This window comes from Elgaria multicarinata, chromosome 17, assembly GCF_023053635.1.
Source record: "Elgaria multicarinata webbii isolate HBS135686 ecotype San Diego chromosome 17, rElgMul1.1.pri, whole genome shotgun sequence".
Classification (NCBI taxonomy): domain Eukaryota; kingdom Metazoa; phylum Chordata; class Lepidosauria; order Squamata; family Anguidae; genus Elgaria; species Elgaria multicarinata.
The window spans coordinates 27,457,979-27,481,850 of record NC_086187.1 but is presented as its reverse complement, the minus strand read 5'-3'; the positions used below and the strand labels follow the sequence as shown (position 1 = coordinate 27,481,850).

At 43.9% G+C, this 23,872-nt stretch overlaps 1 protein-coding gene across 1 annotated transcript in view; it reads right to left on the bottom strand.

Moving 5' to 3' along the window:
* Nucleotides 1-223: 223 nt before the first annotated feature.
* The window catches only part of EPN2 (epsin 2), a 39,902-nt gene continuing 16,253 nt past the window's right edge, over nucleotides 224-23,872 (bottom strand). Inside the window, exons 2-9 of the mRNA XM_063143239.1 lie at nucleotides 18,792-19,570; nucleotides 13,488-13,600; nucleotides 12,288-12,380; nucleotides 11,850-12,006; nucleotides 6,739-6,915; nucleotides 5,914-6,000; nucleotides 3,574-3,789; nucleotides 224-1,442 (exon numbers count right to left, since the gene is read on the bottom strand). Coding sequence (XP_062999309.1) covers nucleotides 1,108-1,442; nucleotides 3,574-3,789; nucleotides 5,914-6,000; nucleotides 6,739-6,915; nucleotides 11,850-12,006; nucleotides 12,288-12,380; nucleotides 13,488-13,600; nucleotides 18,792-19,386 — 1,773 coding nt within the window. The 5' untranslated portion in view covers nucleotides 19,387-19,570 and the 3' untranslated portion in view covers nucleotides 224-1,107. The remainder of the gene's footprint in view (nucleotides 1,443-3,573; nucleotides 3,790-5,913; nucleotides 6,001-6,738; nucleotides 6,916-11,849; nucleotides 12,007-12,287; nucleotides 12,381-13,487; nucleotides 13,601-18,791; nucleotides 19,571-23,872) is intronic.

The following is a 23,872-nucleotide window of genomic DNA, read 5'->3' as shown; positions in this document are numbered from 1 at the left end:
TATAAAAATTAGCAAGAGTGAAAACGAGCGCCCATCTTGCAGACTCAAATCCAAAATGGTACTAATCGCTTTTTTTAAAAGTGCAAAAGTATACAAGGATAACTGCATAATAATAGCAAAGATCATCTCAAATTAGTTCCCCAACTTGCCCCAATGAAGCTGGATTTAACACAGTTCCACTGTTTCCCTCCTCCCCCACCCACCCACCCACCCACCCCGCCATTTTCATTTTCAACTTGCATTGCAAGTCAAATAAAAACAAAATACACGCACAATAATTTCCAAATGAAGTCACTATCGGACAAGCACAGAGCAAAACACTCCTGAACACAAGCGTAGCATGCCAGCCACTCAGACAGAAGTCCTTGACAAGTCCTTGTAAGTGTAGAAATTCAACACTGCATACTGAACAGCACACTTGTAGGGTTCCACAGCTGGAGGAGAGTTTGCTTCTGTTCCCCTTTTGACAAGCCTGACGCCAACCGTTCTCACCCAAACCCAGGAAAAAAGGGTACAGTTTTGGGCTACAATTTCATAAGCGAAGAATAACTTCTGAGCACCCCAAGTCACGCTCCCTCCTCCTCCTCCTCCTCCAATTTATAAGGACTAAGGGTGAACCAACAGTCTAGATGAGTATGCTTATGTGCAAACACATTCACTAGCACTCTCGAGTCTCAAACCTATTTTCTTACGGGCATGGAATTCTGACAGATGTTGAGTTGCAGCCGCTTTTGGGTCCAGTTTACCGTCTACAAAATAGAGCAAAGAGGGCTATTTAAAATGGCAGGTCCTTCCCATAATTATTGAAATGATTAACAAACAAAAAATGGGGGAAGGGAAGAGCGAGAAGAAACCTAACTTTGGTGAGCAAGTCTGATCATTTTATGCAATGCTCCCACAAGTCAAAAGTGAGAAGTACCACCCGCCACAAAGGCTAGGTTTAGATTAAAATGGGGAGTAGCGAGAGAATTCTTCAAAGGGCGCAACTGTAAACCGCACAGCTAGCTCTGCAAGTCCCTCGTGCACACGGTTCAGCCCAAGCCAGCCTCAGACACTTCGCTCAGTCCGGCAAACCTTTCGCCGTGTTCGCTTCCACACAACGGGCCTTTATAGGAGGAAAGGGTTAGTCGTGTTTGCAGGCTGGCAGGCCGAGGGGGCAACTGCAGTGCTGTGGAGCGGCTGCACCATTGACCCCACAAGGCCCACGTTGCCCATTCTGGTAAGAGACGCCACAGTGCCCTTGGCTGGCACGGGTGCCATGGCCAGGGCCGCCGGCGCCACGGAAGGCAGAGGTACTGGCTCCACGACCACAGCTGGCACAGTGTTGAAGGACGGGCTGCTTCCCATGACGGGACTCGACCGCATCTGATTGAGAGTGAGGGGCTGAGGCTGATTCACCTGGAAGGGGTTGACCGGAGCAGCGGCAGCAGCAGCAGCAGATCCTGGTGACAAGACAAGAGGGTGGGAGCAAGAGACAGAGCCCAACCGGTAAGTGCTTCTGATTCGAAGGAAAACCGCCCACACATGCCTAAAAAGGCAGAGACTCCCCGCCATCTTGGGTTTCTCTTCCTTCCCCACAATTGCCTAAACGTAAGAGAAGCAGGCAGAAGGTCCTGCTCACAATGTTCCTTCTCGTCCTCTGTTTAGGAGTCACAGAGCATAGAAGAATGGAGGCAACTAGGGTAACACGGGCTCAGCAATAAACAGTGACGGAACAGCACTGTTGGGAAAGGAAATGCAATTGCTAACTAGCTCAGTCAAGACCTCTTCTATGAAGTTTACTAGGACACTAGCATCTCACTGGCCCATCGGCCTTCACTTCACGGTTTGGGAATTACAGAGTCATTGCTATCTTTTTTTCTAAGTTAACAAATGCAGCAAATTCCTCCAAAACACCTTCATTTGAAAGAGGCTCTATACAGTCAGGCAGTCCCAATAAGCAATTTCTACTTCCAAAAACAGTACAGGCAGATCAGACAACAGAAGCATCATTTTAGTCAGAACATCTGCAGCCAATAATTTCTAGTTACTTTATTCCACTGTTTGCATTCTGCTACAGTGTGCTGGCTTCTGTTCAAATGCCCATGTCAGAGCCTGCAGACAGGATTTTAAGGAGTTACGTTACGTTCAGGGAGCACCCAGGAGTTTGCGTGCGCCCTGTGGAATTTTTGTACTTTCGCTTCCAGCAGGAGACAGCCTTGGGAACTCCCCAAGTTTCAAAACTAGCTGACCATGAAGCATGGAGGGCTTCTGTTTGAGAAAGCAGAGCCCAAAGCCTCTGGTTGCATAGATCTTTGTGCCTGACCCATATCTCACAGCCTTGTCATGAATGTGTCACTCAAGCAAGCCCGTTTCCAAGAAGAACGAGAGAAGCTTGAAAAGTGCAAAGAAGAACTTTCCCAGGACATGACATTTAGGCCCGCTGCCAAAACGACAAATTCCTTGCAGCATGTACACAATTCCGTTTATTTGGTAGGCCTCGGTGACCTCGGTGAAAGGGCTGTTCAGTGACTGCCAATACCAAGAGGGAGAGAGAGCATTATCGACCGGGTCTGGCTGCCTTCCACAAGACGGTCGTGTTCTCAAACTACGGAGAACTAAAACGGTCAGAGCAAGTGGCTGAAGCTTCAACAAAATAAAACAAAAGTACTTAAAACATGTTAGGCGGTTGCTTGGTTCTAATTGTATCGCTAATTGTGACTTGGGTTTATGAACTACTCTACACCCCATGCAAAAATCTTTCCTCCCTGGGACAACCGTTGGGAAACATTTTGCCCGCCTTGTCCCCAAAGTATTTGTTTGCTCTCAAAATACAAAAACACAGTCGCCCATTGAACCTGGCAGGTGCCAGCTTCAAAAACAAAGACACAACTTCTTCAGCCTATGGAACTCATTTCTATGTGCTATTGAGTATGAAGACAAAAATGTGGGGGGGGGGAATTTCCTCCATAATTTGTAACTACTTCTTATTGTTCTTTAAATGTAATCCAAGAGGGCAGTTCTGCTGTTATGTATATTTGGAGAGGATGTATTAGCATCAGAACTCATTGTGATTCTTAGTAATGTAACAATTGAACCTCTGCTCCTCTTTGTTGCTTTTGCAACGTTAAGTATTGTGTTAGGATGTGATTTTATTTTCCACACACCCAACTGAATCACACAGCACAGTAAAGCATTCCCTTCTGTCTTCAAAATCTTCTCTCTCATCCTTCCTAACAGCAAGAACTCATCAGAGTAGAAGAATTGGGGGTCAACGCAGTTTTAGAAGTTCATAGAATCATAGAATCGCAGAGTTGGAAGGGGCCTACAAGGCCATTGAGTCCAACCCCCTGCGCAATGCAGGAATCCACCCTACAGTTAATCATGCCAACCAGATTGTTAATCATATTTTGGCCGAAGGAGAGACAGCTACTGATGAGAAATGCCTTTGGGGGAACCCTGAGCAGGCGGGAGTGTTGAGCAAAGTGGATGGACTGGTCTGCCCCAACGTGTCAAATCCTTATCTTCTCAGTTTAAGAGCTGCTGTTCCCCCTTCAAACAAACAGCAAATTCGCTCTCAATACCAAGATGTACCTTGAGCCAAGAAAGGATTCAGAGAAGGCGCTGGTTGAGGTGGCTTAGATACCAACGAATCCAGGTTCACCAGAGCAGCATTGGGGCCCAAGAAAGACTCGGGAGTTTTCCGAGCTGCGCTCTGTTTACTCGAGGTCGAGTTTGCAGGCTGAGATTCAAAGAGGTCGGGGCTGGTCGTACCACTGTTCTGGGCTGACAAAGTGGAACCCGAATCAGCTGAAACAAGATACGGCGTTTTTTTAAATGTTCCCGTCATGTCAGAATATATATACTTAAAGCTCATCCCTCTTTTTATTGTCGTTTTAAAGGGCTGCAATCCTAAGCAGACATACTCGGAACCCAGCGGAGTTTGCTTCCAAGTAAATGCATTTAGGACTGGAACATTAAGCTGACATAGGGATCAGGGACGTTATTGCTCTCTACTGCTAAAGTGCCTCGAATCTCGTGTGTGTGTGTGTGTGTGTGTGTGTGTGTGTGTGTGTGTGTTATTTCTCCCAAAACCATTGAATTTAATGGCCCACTCAAAGGTGTTGCATCTAAAGCAGGTCAGACAGGAGTCCTACCTATCTTGGAGACGTTCAGGACTCTAGAATTGCAATCACATGGTAAGATAATAGAAAGATTCTACAAACTGACCTTGGTATCCTTCTTTAGAGTGCTGTTGGATACAGACACGGATTAATTGTCTCTATGGAGAAGACAGTCAGAAGCATCAGATTTTTGACACCCCACCCACCCCCTATTCTATTGCCATTATAAAACTCTGCATTCAGCCATGCCCTACAATCAGAGGGTTTGAATACTTTAAAAAAGAAAAGAACTTGACCTGCCTTTGGCCAAATCACACAAGCTGCTATCAAAGTACACAGTTATAAATACACAGGATGCAGTCAGACATGGTCTTCTTCTTCAGCACTCTTTATCTTATTTTATTTTTTATTCCTGTCACCACGCAGTAGGGATCTGCTAAAATTAGTGTCCAAAAGATGGTGGACTTTTCAGCTCTCGCTTCAAAGGGGAGGGATCATAGCTCAGTGGTAGAACACACAGGTGCCATTGCTGGGCACCTCTGGTTAAGAGAATCATAGAATCATAGAATTACAGAGTTGGAAGGAGCCTATAAGGCCATTGAGTCCAACCTCTGCTCAATGCAGGAATCCACCCTAAAGCATCCCTGACAGATGGCTGTCCAGCTGCCTCTTGAAGGCCTCCAGTGTGGGAGAGCCCACAACCTCCCTAGGTAACTGATTCCATTGTCATACTGCTCTAACAGTCAGGAAGTTTTTCCTGATGTCCAGCTGGAATCTGGCTTCCTTTAAGTTGAGCCCGTGATTCCGTGTCCTGCACTCTGGGAGGATCGAGAAGAGATCCTGGCCCTCCCCTGTGTGACAACCTTTTAAGTATATTAAAAATACAACCACTTAAGTATTTTAAGTGTCTGCCCTCAATCTTCTCTTCTCCAGGCTAAACATGCCCAGTTGTTTCAGGTAGCAGGTGCTGGGGAAAGGACCCCTCCCTGTCTGAGACCTTGTAGATGTGTTGCTTTTCAGAGTAGACAACCCTGGACTAGACAGACAAATATATCTAAGGCAGCTTCCCACCAGACTTTGAGCAAGTTGTATTTTGGATCTGTGGTAGCAACAGAGACCATTGCACACTGGAAAAGCACATTCCAACGGAATTCCCATCACTCTGCAATTGCAAAAGACCCACAGTGCAATGGGAGAAGACATAATTGCCCAAATGCCCTGAGGGCAAAAAGTTTTGAGCAAAATCCACTGAGGACTTCAGAGGAACCACAGTGAAATTAACGGGAGCCACGCACAGCACTGGTCTTCTGTGACTGCTGTCCGTATCAAGCAGTGCCTACGCAGGAGCCATTCCCAGCGGAGAGCACATTTTGGTCTGCATTTGAAAATCTTAATTTGGTATTCCTATTCCATGAAGCGCCAACAAGCCAAATTTCCACAGCATCCTTTGCCCAATTATTCTCAGCTGAATTTACCACAACTGCGACAATTTCAAGTGTCTCTAGGCTTTAGACTGACAGCATAAGAGGTACATCTTGATTAAAATTATCAATGAACAAGCAGTTCAAAACACAGCTCAGAAAATATGCTTTTAAACCGCTTCCAAAAAATATTGGCCTGTTACTGATTCTTTTCTCTTTTTCCCCCTGTTTACGTAGCCCTCAATATTCTTGAGACCAATTACCTGCACAGAATCTTTTAAACACTTGTGGGGGGAAAGGGAGAGGAGACCAAGGCAGCGGAAAATCCAAAGCTCTATCAAGTCCAAGCACCTTCTTGCGCATTTGCTGGACGTTTATTTTACACATACCTTTAGATGTTCGAAGGCTGTCAAATTCAGAAAAGTCATCTTTAATTGTCCCATTCAAATTGCTGAAGAGGTCAAAAGACTTACTACCTGCAAGGCAAAAAAGATAAGACCTTCGCATGAGTGGTCTTATCTGTAAAGCAAGAGATGAGAGCCAGTGTGGCATAGCGGTTAGCGTGTTGGTCCTGGATTCAAGAGATACAGGTTTTCAAGTCCCCATTCAGCCAGGAAGCCCACTGAGTGACTTTGGGCCAGTCACTGACTCTCAGCCTAACCCGCCTCACAAGTAAGGGTTGAAGACGCTTCTGTCCCACCAGAAACGGACGCGTTCCTCTCAGAATTGGGAATGATAACTCTTCAGAATGAGCAGAAGTAAGGAATTCACTCCTCTTAAAGATACGTGAGGTATTATTGACTTCATTTCATTTAGACTTTGCCCTTCTTCCATGGTGCTCTGGACAGCTGACAGGGCTAAACCTGCTCAGCTTTAGAAGCACACCTGCATGATACGTCTCCAGACCCTGCTTTGGTCCAGGTGGGAGCAAGTCTCTTCACTTCAGATGGCCAAATGAGAACAGGTGCAGCGCTAGATTCTTGCGATAGATAAAATCCACAGAACATAAAGTGTCCCCATTACCAAACAGACTTTAATCTGTCCAAATCCTGCATTCTGAAGAACATAAAAACCGTGTGTGATGACCAACCATCCCCCAAAGGGAAAAGACTGGAAGAACCACCGGCAGGCAGGGATTCAGACACAGGTGTGGCTGGCAGTAGAGCAGGTTTCTCCAGAGGAACAGAAAGGTGTGCCACAGACATGCGACTTACCAGAAGCAGAAATAGGCTTGCTTGCTGGCGCTGGTCCCCAAGGGTCAGCGGCAGCATTTGTTGCCACACAGGGCGGCTGAGAGGGAGCCCAGGGGTCCACGTTCTTTGGGAGGGGCTGGGCACCAGAGGATGCTGCCGGCGCTCCCCACGGATCAACAGGGGCTGCTGGTTTGGCACCTGCAGGCAAAGGAAACAGAATCCCCAGTTTTACATTTAAACACGCCACCCTGAGCTAAAGGAAGCCATACACCCAAATGCACTCTGAAGCCCCAAGCCTGAACAGTTGTAGCTAGCCCCAAGATTACTCCCCAAGACCACTCCATGCATACTGTAGCTAAGTCAGAAGAAGAGCCCAGAGGCTGGATCAGACCGAGGGTCCATCTAGTCATAGAATCATAGAATAGTAGAGTTGGAAGGGGCCTACAAGGCCATCGAGTCCAACCCCCTGCTCAATGCAGGAATCCACCCTAAAGCATCCCTGGCAGATGGTGGTCCAGCTGCCTCTTGAAGGCCTCTAGCGTGGGAGAGCCCACCACCTTCCTAGGTAACTGGTTCCATTGTCGTACCGCTCTAACAGTCAGGAAGTTTTTCCTGATGTCCAGCCGGGATCTGGCTTCCTTAACTTGAGTCCATTATTCCGTGTCCTGCACTCTGGGAGGATCGAGAAGAGATCCTGGCCCTCCTCTGTGTGACAACCTTTGAAGTATTTGAAGAGTGCTCTCATGTCTCCCCTCAATCTTATCTTCTCCAGCACTCTGTTCACACAGTGGCCAACCAGCTGTCAGCCAGGGACCAACGAAGTAGGACATGGTGCAACAGCACCCTCCCACCCATGTTCCCCAGCAACTGGTGCACACAGGCTTACTGCCTTGGATACTGGAGGTAGCACATAGCCATCAGCGCTAGTAGCCATGGATAGTATCCACACTGCCTCACATAATAAAACAACTGATGGGCCTACCCCAGCCCAGCCTAGCCCACAAATATTTATTACGGTCATCGATCAGCATAAGTACAATGAAACCCAGAATTCGAAACATTAAAATAGAATTTCTCCAATCTTGTTTTTAATGTGTTTACCCCCCCACAAAATAACTAAGCTATTTTTCTTTAAAAACAAAACAAAAAAAACCCACTCTGGGTTGTTGTCATTTGAAAGATAAACGCGATTTCTGAACTGCAAAACCATTAGCTCACGTTCATCAACAGGTGGGAAAAGTTTTTGTTCCAATGTTTGTTGTTTCCAAAAGACAGGAAACACTGAAGGGCTTTTAAGGGAACACAGCTAATCTCATCCCAGGGCTCCCGTTTCCTCCTCCTGCGGCTGCATTTTTATCAATGATTCCATGCAAGAAATGCTAATTGCCAGGGGCTGCCATACATGCAAGCTTCCAGAACAGTTCCTCTTTTATGAGGCAGATAACAAAAGCAGAGCAGACACAGTAAGTAGAGGCATTTAGCAGGACACCTTCTTCTGAAAAGTCCCTTATTTCGACTGAAATGCTAGCCCAGCCAACCAAGACTTTAAAATCTCTGTTCCGCTCTGAGTCACTCTTTTTACTGCCGTTCAGATACATAAATCTAATTTCTTGAGAAACTATCTTTGGGAGCCAAGGAGCTGGCAAACTAGAACAAGGGGCTGTTATCGCTGATGTTAATGAATGCTGGAAGCCAGTAAGGGAAACACCACAGCTGCAGCTAACAGTGCAGAGTGACAAGTTTTTGCTCGGATCTTAATACATAGAATACCCTAGCTGCTTTCCTGTATTAAGAATAAGAAACGTACAAGACAACTTTAACTGACCAAGAACTGTGGTCCCCAATTCTCTATTTTGCTACCAGCAACGAGAGGCAGGTTGAACAATTAACGCACATAACTACACCAGAAGGAGAGAGGAGTGGATAATTTTAGGGTTGGTGCATCGTTAGACATACAATATTAAGAACAATGGCTGACTGATGAGATGGGGGGGGATAGGAAAAGGAGCTCAGTATCCAATTTCTGTGCAAGCTGTGCCTTGCATAATCCAGACCAGGCTGCTCTTTGCAGCACCTAAATGAGCACCCGTTCCTGCATCTGCAGAACAGAAATAGTGATAACCTATTTACGAGAGAGATGAACAAGGAAAGCAATGTAAAAAGACTCTGCGAGAGAGGGTTAATAATCAGAAGAACAGCTGCAAAATGCAGGGCGTGAGATAGGAATTAAGCAGAGATCGAAGAGGCCCATCTGCGTTTCTATCTGGGCGGTGGGGGGTGGATGACCGCTTGAATGGACCAGAAACTTACTGACGATGTCCTGGTCCCAGAAGCACCAAACTGTACTGCATTGAAGCAGCCAACAACAACAAAAACAGAATTCAAACAAGTTCAAAGACGTTAGCCAGGGATCCTGGAAGGTTAACGGGCACCACAAGAGATTAATGGAAAAGCTGTAGAAAATCTGGGTCTACTGAACATTTTCTAGAGCTGAGCCAGGTAGTTCTTTCTAACTTTACAATATAATAGATTTCCCCTGAAGATTCCAACCTGCTGGAACACCTGTCTAGATACACCTTTGCAGGGGAAGCACTAACTCATAGAATCACAGAATAGTAGAGTCGGAAGGGGGGCATAAGGCCATCAAGTCCAACCTCCTGCTCAATGCTGGCATCCACCTTAAAGCATCCCTGACGGATGGCTGTCCAGCTGCCTCTTGAATGCCTCTAGGGCCCACCGCCTCCCTTGCTCATTGCCTTACACAACTGCCTTACACAATGGCTTGGCAGTAACTGCAAACTACTAGGATACTGCTACCTCATCTGCCTCCACCATTTAGTAAAGGGCTATTGCTCAGTGGTATAGCCCCTGCTTTGCAAGCACAACTTCTCAGGTTCAATCCCTGGCATCACCAGCGAGGGCTGAGAAAGAATCCTGCACGAAACCCTGGAAAGCATCTGTCAGTCAATGTAGACAATATTGGGCTAGATAGGCCCAGAGTCTGACCCATAATAGTGCTGCTTCCTATGTTCCCACCATTAACACATCTATTGCTGACACCCACAGATAGAACAGGATGCAGAACTACTGTAAAGTAAAACCGCTTAATTGGGAAAGCAAAAAACTTCTTCACCACCTCAAGACATTTTCACAAGTAATTGTCTCTCTTAGCTATTCCTTTTCCCGAGAAGGCTTTCCAGTCATCATCTATATAAAACATGAGCTAATTTATTGGGTACCTTAGGTACAGAGGATTTCACCTCATGGCATATGGACTTTACATGGCTGAAATAATACTATTTAAAAAGCAACAGCCAGCAGAACTTTTCAATTGGCACCGGAGATTAAACCACCAATTAGCACCATGGGTGAAATCAAACTGACAATCCATTTAAAATGCCAATTCTCAAAAGGGGAAAGAGGAGATGTAACTAAGAGTGGATTCCCCTAAATACACCTGTACACGCCTATAGAATCAGAGGAAGGAGGGGCAAAGGCCAACCTGAGGAAGGAGCAAATTGTACATTCAGGGGTCCATCCACAACAGAGGCTGGATTACTTGCCTACACAGCACAAAAACGCCTCTACCAACAAATGGGGGAGACAGATCCAACAGGACAAAATCCCGAGACCAACTCCCAAATATATGCCGAGTTCCTTCCAACATTATAGTTCTAAAATTGCAGCAAGTTAAGAGCTGAGTGGCATTTCAAAAAGGCAATTTTAAAAAAGGAATCCACCTTTCTCCAGTTTGACTGCCCCAAAAGTGGAGCAAAAGGCATTTAATTTGGGCTGAATGGTATATACAGAATTGTCAATAATAATAACAATAACAACAACCCCGCCTCTGGATCGAGGCGGGGTACAACACGAATACAAACATCATATAACTAATTAAAACATTTAAAAATAATACATTATTAAAAGCAGCACATTATTAAAAGGCAAATTTAAAATTCAACTGGATAGGCCTGCCGAAAGAGATCAGTCTTTATGGCTTTCTTAAATTCCAGAAGACTGTTAAGTTGACAAATCTCTCCTGGCAAACCATTCCATAATCTGGGAGAGGCAGAAGAAAAGGTCCTCTGGGTAATAGTTGCCAGCCTTGTTTTTTTGTTGGCTGGAGTAAATTCTTCCCAGAGGACCAGAGTGTGCGGGGCGGATTGTACAGGAGAAGGAGATCCCACAGGTAGCCTGGACCCAAACCATGTAGGGCTTTAAAGGTGATAACCAACACTTTATACTTCGCCTGGAAACTAATTGGCAGCCAGTGAAGAGGGCCACTTCACATTTTAGCTGGGAGGGTCTGAGGGCTCACAAAAGTGCCCATATAGCACCAGGTGTAAAATTTCCTGACACTACAATTGCAAGAGGGGAGAAGACCCTTATTCCAGTTCAGACATTTTGTCTCCTTATAATAGCAGTGCTGCCTCGAGGACAGAAGTCTAGATACCTCCATGGCGGCCCAGTAACAGCAGCACATTTAATGATAATCTCGAAAGACCCTTTGGATCCTAAAACCATTCCTTTTATCGAGGGGTTAGATACTGACACAGCTTCAAAACTGCATTCACTGCGTAATTGTGGGTTGCCAAAAATACCCACCCACACACCCATCATCTAAATTGTTTAAATACATCTATTTCCAAGATGGGCAGTATTAAAAACAAACTGATTTGCTGCTCCAGCATTGCTAATTATAGCAACTTGACTTGGAGGCCTGTCATTACTTAATATAGTGGCTTCATGTGTAACGGAGCACAGTTACCAGCGAGATTCCAAGCACTCTTTCAAGTGCTGGGTGGGAGACAGGGCTGGCCTTCCAGGGACTTCCAGAGGAAACAAATACGAAGCTAATCAGGTTGCTAGGGGGTCATATTGATTCATGTTATGTATTTATTTATTAAAACATTTGTATCCCACCCCTACCCAATTGCCGGACTTGGAAACCACCAATCCATATAAAAACATGTGTTGTTCCCCGCCTCGATCCAATCGGAGAGGCGGGTAAGAAATAAATTATTATTATTATTATTATTATTATTATTATTATTATTATTATTATTAAACAGGCAACTGCAACAAAGGACAACAGATCTTGCTACAGCATCTGTGGTTTGCCATTTCCTTACCATATGATTGCCACGGATCCGAAGAGGTATTACTGACTGCAGGTCCCCCCCAAGGGTCTGGTTTTTTTGCTGCAGCTGGTGGTCCCCACGGCTCTCCTTTCGAAGGAGCCGGCGCTGAGGAGGGCAGGGCATCCATGAGATCCAACAGAGTGGTGCGCTGTTGATGAAGAGGTTTATTTTTAGCTTTGCATAAACAGGGACGTTTATCCACATTTTGCTTTTCTTTTAAGAGACCGAGGGAGAGGCTGCAAGGGAAAAAATGTACCATTTCACTCTTTTGCATGACCCTAGTTTCTCATTTGGGGTTTTATCCCAGCATGGAACAATGACCAGATACCCTCTTGCACGTGAGCTGAACAGGCAACGTCTAATGAACACATTGCATCTCCAGTACGTTCCCAGTAATGACTGAGGATTTCTTCGCTGACCAAGGCGTACCTCCTTCTTTTTGGGAATTTTGACAGTATCTCTGCGGCTTTCCTCCAAAGCCATCTGCAATCTCAAATCATCGCCACGACGAAGGCGTTCCTCCTACAAAAAGTGCGAGGGGAAACAGGAGTTCTAGTAGAGTCATCCATTGTTACTTACTTCAAGCCAAATTACAAAAACTATTCGCCAAGTTCCCTAGTGAGAGCACTCAAAAGTGGTGCACGAATTTAAAAGGTAACACAATAAAATTTAACAAACATCAAATAAAAAACAAATCGGGAGTCACTTCAAAACAAGATCTCTCGGCAACAAACATTTTACTATGTCAAAACCAGTTTGCCAGCAAAGAACTTAAAAAATATGTCTATAGCCATGTAGCAGCATCACCGACAGCTCAGGCAGGAAATGCCTTCCTAATATCTTTCACTGGACAAAACAAAAATAAAAGCTGGACACAGATCTCTTTGGGGAGGGTGTTACAAAGTGTGCCATCATTTTTTTAAAAAAAGCTTCAAACCCCACTGCTCTTGACAAAGCATTTCCATGGCTTCACGATGTCAACACTTTGCTCAAGATCTCACTGACATAGTAAAAGCTAAAACGCTAAAGTTAAAATACCCACATTTTCCAACTGTGTTTCAAAACATTATCCACACACATAATTATTCTCTTTTTGGAGGATGCAGAATTTGCCACCCTCACAGGGTTAATGTTTTAGTTCCCAAATTAGAAAGCCAACTAGCACTGTTAACATACACAATCCAGCAGTTGGTAACACTGTGCTTTTCTACTAGGTGGATAATTCCATCGTTTCCAAAAGGGGAGGAAGCTGGACAACCTGTCAGGGATGCTTTAGGGTGGATTCCTGCATTGAGCAGGGGGTTGGACTCCATGGCCTTGTAGGCCCCTTCCAACTCTGCTATTCTAGGATTCTATGAGTTCACACACTTTACTCTCATTAAGTGACAGTTGCAGCTCACAATACTGAACACATGAAAAATGTAACCATCACTCATCACGGATCGTTAGGAAGCATTCAACAAGGGGAGCCAAGCCAGGTGGCAGCTTTTCACCTGTACCTTTCACCTACACTTGAATTGCTTCAAGTTGCGGGTCCTTCCTCCCCAATACCCCCAGCACCCACTACAGATGTCTTAATAATGCAGGCTGATACAAATTTCAGCTTTAAAAGCTGGAAGAAAAACTAACCTGTTCTGCAACTTCTCTGCTCATTGCCAGGGCTAATTGCAGTTGCAGCTCTTCCTCCCCGCTCGTCTGAGGTCGCGCCTGCTCCAACTCTGAAGACACTCGAGGTGATGTAGCTGTTAGGAGAAACAGAGGCACAGTCATATTGGGGCTGTTCAAATGACACGGCAGTCTACTGTGGGTTATGTAACTCACGACAGGGCTGTGGTGCATACTGCCGCCATTTTGATTATGCAACCACCACTCGGAAGTTGTCACACTGTGAGAGTGTGACAAGTGTGAGTTATGTGAGGGTTAAACATCACTCACATGACCCATGGTCTGTTTTATGGTTATAAAAGGGTTGCATGAACACACTTGCCAGGTTCACATGACACATGCAACATGGCAGCTGCAGGCACCACAGCTTATAGAGGGTTAGATAACCCACAATGAGCCATGGTGTGTCATCCAAACTTGAGTACAGGTTGAGTCTATCTTAACAAGCATGCCTCAACACATTCACCTTCTCCTGATTAGCAATCCTTCTCAGAACTATCTAGTTCCAGATTATACACAACTCAGGCAAAGATTTATATTTTTGTTCCACTAGAAGCATTAAACACAATAACAAATCAGTAAAATGGCGCAATTTTCCCAAATTATAAATTGTCAAATGAGAATCAGTATAGGGCCAAATACGGTACACTTAAAAGTAGAGGAAAAAAGGAACCGGATTTGGAGAGCAACTAGCCAGGAATCCCCATTTGGATGTAACACTAAACAATTCACAGACAGACATTTCCTGGTTTGTTTAGCCACTCCCACTGGCAGGAGGAGCCAAGTGTCGCCTTTCAGCAATGTGCATCGGCATGCTTGCTCATTCACGATAAGCCAGGACATGTACATTCAGCTGTCATAGCATGGCTCTATGATAAACACAGTGGTGCTATCACAACTGTATGCAGAAGCCCCACTCAAATTGCTCCGTGCTTATGTTTGCCACATGGCCATAAAAGCGCCACCTGCAAGACTTGCCACAGGCAAACATGATGCAACACGGATTACATTTGCTGGTAAAAGTCAATGGTGCTACACAAGTTTAGCAGGATCCCTCCTGTGATGTAGGATATGATACCCATATGAGAAAGGCTGTAGCTCGGTGGTAGACCACATGCCCAGATCCAATCCTTAGCATCTCCAGGAAAGGCTGGATGGGAAAGATTGAAACCCTGGAGTTTCACCCCATCAGCATAGAGTAGACAATAATGGGTTAGATCAGTGGTTCCCAAAGTGAGCAGTACTTCCCCCTTGGGGGGGATTGCATAGGGGGGCCTTAAGAGGCAAGGGGGCAGAGGGGGCGCTCAAAGTGGTCTTTTCCGAGAAGCACCTCTCCAGAAGGTCTTAAAACTCAGGGACATTTTTATGGGAGAAGGTAGTTTGGTCCCAGCCATATAGGGGAAGAATCCACACATGTATTAATACTGTTTAAGAAACCCATCCATCACATTAAGAATTTAGAGAATAGTGAGGTACTCTATCTACCCTAGTTACTAAATGTGGTATCTAATATTCTTGCTAAATGACTATCAGACTTTGAAAAGATGATATCACTGGATCAAGTCCATCCATTATGTTTAATTGAATAAACTAAAAAAATGCAATTGGATTTTGGATAAATATTCGATTAATTGTTACTGTTTTGAATTTTATTGTTATTGTTTTTTTATAATTTGCATTGTTATTTATAATTTTTATTGTTATTATTTTTATAATTTTGTAAACCACCCAGAGAGCTTCGGCTATTGGGCGGTATAGAAATGCAATAAATAAATAAATAATTAAATAATCTTCCTTAGTGGGTCGTTGAAAACCACTATTCTGAATAATGATTTTTATAGTGTAAGGTAGGGGGCACTGGGCATGAGTTTGTGGAACCAAGGGGGCGGTGACCTGAAAAAGTTTGGGAACCACTGGGTTAGATGACTTAGTATCAGGCAGCTTCTTGGGTACCAGCCGGCCAGCCATGCAAAATGCTACCTTTTCCCCTAGCACTTTCCCACTCCCATGCCACCCCAATGTCACAGATACTTATTAAATAACTTGCAGGCTGTGTTTCAATCCATGGGGTACTTATTCTTGAGCTAACACTCAAATGAAACACACACTTCGCTGTATCCAGCAGTGACCAGCACTGAGTTAAGGTCAGGAGTTCTCAATATGATGGAGGGGGCAATTCTATGCACACTTACGAGGGAGTAAACCCCACTGACTCGCTGGGGTAAATACGCACGGGGTTGCAATGCAAGTTGTACAACTTCACGGCACCTCAGCTTCCAGTATTCAGCTACCATTTTGAACTTTCTGCTTAACGGTTCTGACAAATTTAAATCCACAGCTGTGTTTCGTATTAAGGCATACTGATTGTACTGAATCAGTTTTTATTAAATTTAATGAGGGAGAGCTATAAAAGTGCATCTATGCACCGAAATGACCTGTCATTGCATGTTTCACGTGATATTTACACTCACTAGAGGAAGCCAGCAAGCTGCCAGTGTTGACATTTCACCACCACCCCGCACTCAGCCAATCTTTTAATTTCTTGAATTACCGAAGGATCTGTGTATTGTCAGCAAAATGTGCTTGATTTGCAATTATCTAGCACAAAGGCTTTTGCCTAAGTAATGCTGCCACACAGAGAGATTCTTATTCCACAGCACAGCACATGATAATTAACTCAGATGTTTATACAAGATGGCACGGAATAGATCCAATTTTGGCATCCTAAGACCTGCATTGTTACTGCTTTTAGAAATTTTGAGATTACGGATTCTCAGACCACATGGAAGTCACTGAGGGATGTTTGCTCTTACATAAATCTTCCACCGGCTGACTTTTGCAAGAAGCCTCTGACTACAGTAAAGAAACAACATTCCCAACTTTCATCATTCATTAAGGTCAGATTCTGTTCTTCCAACTGTCCTTGAGACTAGCAAGGGCTCTCATACATTTTTCTAATTGCTTTCTTATATTTTTGCTGGATTTAAGCCATCTGGAAGTCTCCAGTGCTTTCCCTCTTACCTGCATGTGTTTGACAGTTATTACATGACGTGGAAAAGGAGGAGGCCACACTTATCAGTGCGACATTGCAATTATGTCCATAGAAAGACTCTCAAAACACAAGGCTGCCACCAAAAATGGCAGCTTTGAGTGGAGCTTCCCTCATCTCTTCCCGTAACATGTAGACTAACATGTACATGCATATGTACTATGTATATGTAGTAATGTTTTACCATTGTGTTCACTGCTCTGGAATCTGTCTTTGAGGTGGAGTGGTATAGAAATGTTGTAAATAAATAAAATAAATAAATGTCTAACACAACATTACAAATAAGTCTACCTAAATATTATGTTGAAAGGGGAGAGAACTTGACATAGAGCTGCCATTTTAAGCAGCAGACCCATGTCAAGGGTAGTGTTCAGTCCTGCCCTTAGAACCATGTTGGGAAAAGTAAACACTGGTACTAGACCTAGAAATTCCATGTCAGAGTCAGAATGAAGTATCTCCACTCTCTTCTGACCTTAAAATAACCCTAAACTGTGAACTCCCAGAGAGCCTCAGCTATTGGGCAGTATAAAAATATAGTAATAAATAAGAATTGTAGTATTATTTATTATAATAATCATAAATAAATTAAATAAAGCAAGGGAGTCTTGGGGAAGGACAGGTAGGTGAGGACCTAGAACCACCACTGCTTTTACACCCTGGAACTACATCATTTATCCTTACAGTAATGGATTGTTGTTGTTATTATTATTATTATTATTATTATTATTATTATTTATTATAATAATGATTATTATTATTTACGATTTTATTTACAATATTTACATACCGCTCCCCATTCAAAATTTCAGAACGGTGTACAAGATAAAATTCAATAAAAACAGAATAAAACACTTTAAAATAGATTTTTAAAAGCAAAATGAAAGGTGAACTGTGCCTGGTCATTAAGGAAAGGCTTCCTGGAACAATGATGTTTTCAGGAGGCGCCGAAAGGAATACAAAGTTGGGGCCTGCCTGTCCTCCAGAGGCACGGAATTCCATAGGAGGGGGGCCACCACACTGAAGGCTCTTCCCCTGGGGGACTCCAACTGGAGGATGGGTCTATGTGGGACCACCAGGAACATGCCTTCGGATGACCTCAGTGACCGGGCAGGGGGAGAAGGCACTCTCTCTCTCAGGTATCCTGGCCCCAAGTTGTTTAGGGCTTTGCACACAAGTACAAGAACCTTCAACCTGGCCCGGTAGCGAATAGGCAGCCCGTGCAGTTCCCTCAGCAGAGGAGTTACATGCTGGAAAGGGGCAGGATTATCAGTTAAAGAAGCAAAACTATGGCCATGGGTGAGCTCATACAGGGTTAAATGGGGATTTTAATCTACTTTGAATTGGGGTGCAGGGGAGAGAAAGGAGAGACGTGCCAAGAAAAATAGTCATTTTTGTGTGTGTTTATCCCCACCCTCTAGTACAGAACAGGATATTAAATAAGAGTAAGAAAGAGTAAGCTATCAGACAGAGCCTTCTCTTTCTAAACCAGCAACATTCCAACAGAAACTCAACACTTATGCTACATTTTTAGCCTTTGATCAGGAATTAGCTTCTGGAAACAAAGGTTGCAGATTTCATCCTCAATTAATTTACCGGAATGTACGTGAACGAAAACCAGTGCGGGAAAAGAGACCAAAGAGGAAAAGGCCCTTCCAGAAACAGAGGATCAGTTTTCCTTGCTTGTGAGCCAACGCGCACACATTTCAGACGCTGAGTAGAAGAAACGTAAAACACATTTGTTTTTTAAAGGCACCATTATACCAAAGTCAAATAATGAACTATGAATATTAATGACTTAGGGCCTTCTTAAGCAAGTGGGAAAAGTGTGAATGTTATATTCACGTCAGCCCTCTGGGCTCTGTTGCACCACTGCAGACAGGAAGAACTGATTTCAAAGTACACAGAAATACTGACAATTACACGTGAAGTAATAATCAGTGAACAGCTGCAGAAAAACAAACCGAAAGAAGCCCTGTGACACCTTAAAGACTAACGTATTAATTACAGAATAAGCTTTCATGGCCTAGACTTACAACTCACAAACTTCTCTGTTTCACAGGTTCCCATCATGACTAGCTGGCATACATACAGATCACAAGTTCTTCGTGGGTGTTTTAAAGATCTCAATTGCCTTTGATCCATCCAGAAATTAGAAGATACACAAAACTTTGAAGTACAGAAGCCCCCTCCCCGCAACCTAGCATGTAATTTGTACTTACACCCGTGGTAAGATGCTGGAGAGCCCCCGGACTTGCCGTACTCTTGCTCAGAGTAGCTGGTGGACAGGTTAGGCTGGCTGGAACCTCTGCCGAAGGTGATCTGATTACTACCGACTCCAGTAACCACCTGTGCCATGCGCTCTTTGGTCTTCAAGGCCTGGGCCCTCTCTGCCTTGAGCCGTTCGTCATCTTTCAGGAGGGACACCATCTGCTTGGACTTCTCCCGCACGTTGATGCCCTGGTCCTTACCATCCCGGTCAATGTACTGAAAATCCTTCAGAGTCTGGATCGCAAAGATGTTCTCTTTGCATTGCTGCGCTACCCTCTCCGACCCAGTTTTCATCAGGTAATCCAACAGAGTTAAAGCCTTGTAAACGTGTCTCCAGTTCTTGCCGTGGTCATTCAGACGCTTCCAGATCATGCTCATGATTTCAGAGAAGGCCACTACATTGTAAGTCAGATCTGCTATTTCAGTCATTAAGGAGCTGGATGGACCCCAGGGGTCATTTGAGGTTGCCTCCCGGACTTTTATTTCGGCCTCTGAATAATTGTTCACAATGTTTTTCATCTGCCGCCTAATCGATGAAGTTGTCATTTTTATCTTCTCCTAAATAAAGGCAGGTTCCCCCCAAAAAGCCCTTAGAGATCGGTCACAGTTTTTTCTACTTCGCGAGTCCCTGTGATATGAAGACGCTGTGTATGTGACCAACTTCGAGCAAGTTCTGGTAAAATCATTTCCTCCACTCACAAAAGGTACCAAAGAAACTGGAAACACTGACCTAAAAACAAAAGAAAACAACATCAACAAATCCATTAGTTACCATTTCAACTGCTCCCTTGCATTTAAAAAGATCCAGATTTTCCCTGCTCTGCCTAAGACTTTTTTTTTTATTCTACTGCTATAGAAAGAAAAAAACAAACCATAAATACGGCTTCCCTTTTAACCCAATTTCTTATACCATCTATATATAGAATCCAGACACAGGTAAAACGTTTTAATGAAGTGCCAGCCAAAACGGCAGAGGGAACTACGCACGGAGACAACATGACGCAGCTCTGGATTTCTAGTTTGAAGCAAGTTCTGCTGAAATCATTTCCTACCCTCCCAGAAGTGCTGACAGTTCCTCTTTAAGGGCTTATCTACACAACAAACGTAGGACGATCCACCCTATCACAGGCACAGCATCAACCACAGAGGAATCAGCATGTGGTTCACAGACCTGTTGCTTAGCACAGTACCACACAGCACTCCAGATGTTTTAAACTGCAACTCACAGCATTCCTGGACATGGGCCATGCTGGCTGGGGCTAATGGGAGTTGAAATCCAAAACATCTGGAGGGCACCAGGCTGGGGAAGGCCGCAGTACACATTCACAACAGCTCCTGGGCCATTATCAGGAAAGGCAAGTCTGTGCAGACCTCTCTATCCTGATCCAGTTTTCCTTTTCATCCAAGTACTTTGCACATCAAGATCACAAAGTTCCTACCAAGACTGCGTCTTGACAGATGAATGGGAAAATGACACACGGCAAGTAACTTTCATTAAAAATGTAGAATTATATTAGTAGGAAATTAACCTTTTTAACGAGACTGTAGCAGATTACCAGTTTAGCAATGAATCACTAAGTAAACTTGAAAACTCAGCAAAAATACGATCCCTACAGAGCAAATGAAGTTGCAACTGCAGCAGGAATCAAAATTAAATTTCATGCAGCAGCTGCTTGTTGAAAATATCAGAACAAGAACACCCACACAAGTTGACTTCGTAGAGACAGAGAGCTGCTTTAACAGTTGCAGTAGCCTGTCAGCTTATTGTCACAGAACACACAATCAATCACTCTCCTCCTTTCTCTCTCTCTCTCTCTCTCTCTCTCTCTCTCTCTCTCTCACACACACACACACACACACACTTGTGATTTATTCCTGCAACTGGAATGTTATCTGCAGTTTAAGTATAACTGATGTCTGCAATTCAGTCAATGGCTTCGTTGGACAAGCCTCAAAAAAATCTATTTCCCCTATCCTCACCAGCATCATTGCAGCTCAACTGGTATTCCCACCCTCAATCTGGGCTGTGATTCACGTGGCAGGCAGGGCTGTTGGAACAAGGGAAGCTATACAAGTTGGGGGTCAAACCCTACCTAAAATTACATCAGGCTGTGCTTGGGGGCAGCTATGATCACTATTGTAAGAATTCAGATCTTTATTATGCCTTTTCCTAACAGCTTGGAGTACAATTATTTTAAAACATCAGATGAAATTTTAGGAGAACGTAAAAATGGCATAATGGGTTGGAATCCTAACCTTATAAACTAAATCCAGACTTGCCCTAGATATTGAAGAAACACGCACCGGAAGTAATATATTCCCACAGCTCTGCGTCTCAAACAAAGGGCTCCCTTTTTTCACCCAAGCCAACATCTCTCTGGTTTACAGTCCTTTTTCACATAGTGACATTGTCATCTCTTCACTCCTCCTATAGAAGTCCACAACTGAAATCCTATGTAAATGATCCCCCGGCTCTTGCTGTGTTCCCACTATTTATTTAGTTTATTTGTTTAAGGAATTTATCCCCCAAGTTCCCCCCTCCAAAAAAAGAAGAAGGAAGTTTACAAAATATAAAGCACATAAAAATAATAATCAATCATTAGAACACATTTACAACAAACTAAAAGCAGCAGCGAAAACAAAACAAAACAAGCCAAAACTAGTAGTTGATAAATAAAATTGAACAATGCTTGTTGAGAGAGAGAAATCTCCTATTGCTGGCAAAACACAGATAAAGAGGAAGGGAGGTTGTGGGCTCTCCCACACTAGAGGCCTTCAAGAGGCAGCTGGACAACCATCTGTCAGGGATGCTTTAGGGTGAATTCCTGCATTGAGCAGGGGGTTGGACTTGATGGCCTTGTCGGCCCCTTCCAACTCTGCGATTCTATGATTCTATAAGGTGGCCTAAAGCCTTGGGGCAAGGAGGTCCACAAATGGGTTATCACCAACCAATAGCACATGCAAGAGGGATGCAACAGTTGATCTTAAATCACAAGATCCTTACTTGCAAGAGACACAAAGTCAGCTATACATAGGATCAGGAGGAATCAAGCATATCACTAATGGACAACAACCACTTCAGTTCCATTTTTTAAAGTCACTCTCTACTGCTTAACTGCTTTTATTCAGAAATATTAAACATAAATACCCTTAAGCATAAATCTGAAATTTGAGAGAGGGAAGGAGAGAGAGAGAGGAAGAGGGAGAGAGAGAGAGAGAGATGCGTGAACCAAGTCTTTTTAAAAAGAAAACATTGCCAAGAAGCCTGAGTATTTTCCAAGTATTTCCACCGTTCAAGTAGCTGCCATGTTTTTTTTAGCTTGGAGCTCTCTGGGTCATGTAACTCCGTCATGGAAAAGAAAGGGTTTCATGAGTCACTGTTTATCATTCCTTGCAGTCAGTTGAGATTTTAAATAATTACTTAATTGCTACTTCTAATATTTCTTCATGAGATAACGGTGGCCATGCAGGTTAAACAGGACATAGGATTCCTACCTATATACTTTAAATGCCTGTAATTGTTCCTCTAAGGTTTTAAGATAGCCTCCATAAAGAACAAGTCAAGGAACTGGACTTTTTATACTAGGTGGCTATAAAGATGTTTATACATTTTTTCAATGTAGACCCAGGGTGAAGAATTTCCCAAAGCTCATGGGCCTAATCCACCCACCAGCTTCCCCAATCCAACTGCCCAGGTACAGGGGGAAGCAGGTAGCAGAGAGAAAAGGGGAATCAAAGGAGAGAAATGGAGGCTGCAGCTACACCAACCCTGGCTGTTCCCTTCATACATCACCCTCTCCAAGAGGTTATCTCTAAGAGAACACAATCCTTGATGGGGTGGGGGGAGAGTTCCCCTACCCCTACCCTAGAGGCAAGTAAAAATCCTTCCCAGGTGAGAAGCTTGCCAAATCCACCACTCAAGCCATTCTACGCACATGTGGGCAGGCAGTTTTTGTGAGCTAGTAAACGTTTGCACCCATCTGCAAGGCTAGTTTAATACACTATACGGTATAATAAAAGCAGCGTATAAAATTCCAAGATGCACAGCTGGGAAGATACATAACTAGTCCTAGGCAAGTGGGTCCTGGGGGTTAACACAAATTACTCACATTTTAGAGCTCCAGTCATTAAAAACATAGGCCAAGAACAGTTTCATATTTTAATGTTCCATGGAAGGTGAAAACGAATAATGCCTTATAAGTTACTGAACTGCAGGAAAATCCTCATTTCATGGGACAATGAAACACATTTAACTACCCACAGTAAAAAGCAGCCAGGAAAAAAAGAGTCACGAAAGGAACAAGCACAGCCAAATGGCAAAGAACATGCCTTCATGCTAACATTCAAAGTACCCAACAGTCAAAGTATTGTCTGTTTCCGGCCTTCCTTTTAGTGCCACTTTGATAAAGAAGGCTCTGATTTATGCAGAAAGTATTACATCGTCAAATCCTCCCCATGTTTACTCGGCATTAAGTCCTGCTGATTTCAAGGAGAATTACTTGGGAGCTAAGTGTACGCAGGACTGCAGCTTTGCAATCTAACTGAATGTTAACCCCAATCGCCCATAATACAAGCCTGATTCTTCAGCGCAAAGCAGCATGGGAAATGGGTGATTTCCAGTGGAGAAAGAGTAGGGGGAGGAGAGATTAAGTCTTCCCCATCCAGCATTTCTCTGCTCAAAACTGCCCCTTTCCCATGAAGTTTTGCAGCAAAGAAGGAGGGTGTTGGGCTCTGTCATACACATCCATGTGTAAAATTGAATTAGACCCTCTTAGTCATACATATCTAAGTGAAGGAACAAATCACTTCAGGTACCAGTTGTATCGCCCCCAAACACAAGCTTTTAAATATCACACACACACTTAAAATCAAAAACTTGTTTCCAAAACTAAACAGGAAAAGGAACACCGTACTTTGGCATGCTGCAGAGATGGTGTTGAAAGAAGGGATGAAGCTGGGCATAATGCATAAAAGCCCACATGCAGAACACATATTAAATCTCCTGCACAGTTGTGCAGGAAGAAAAAGCAGC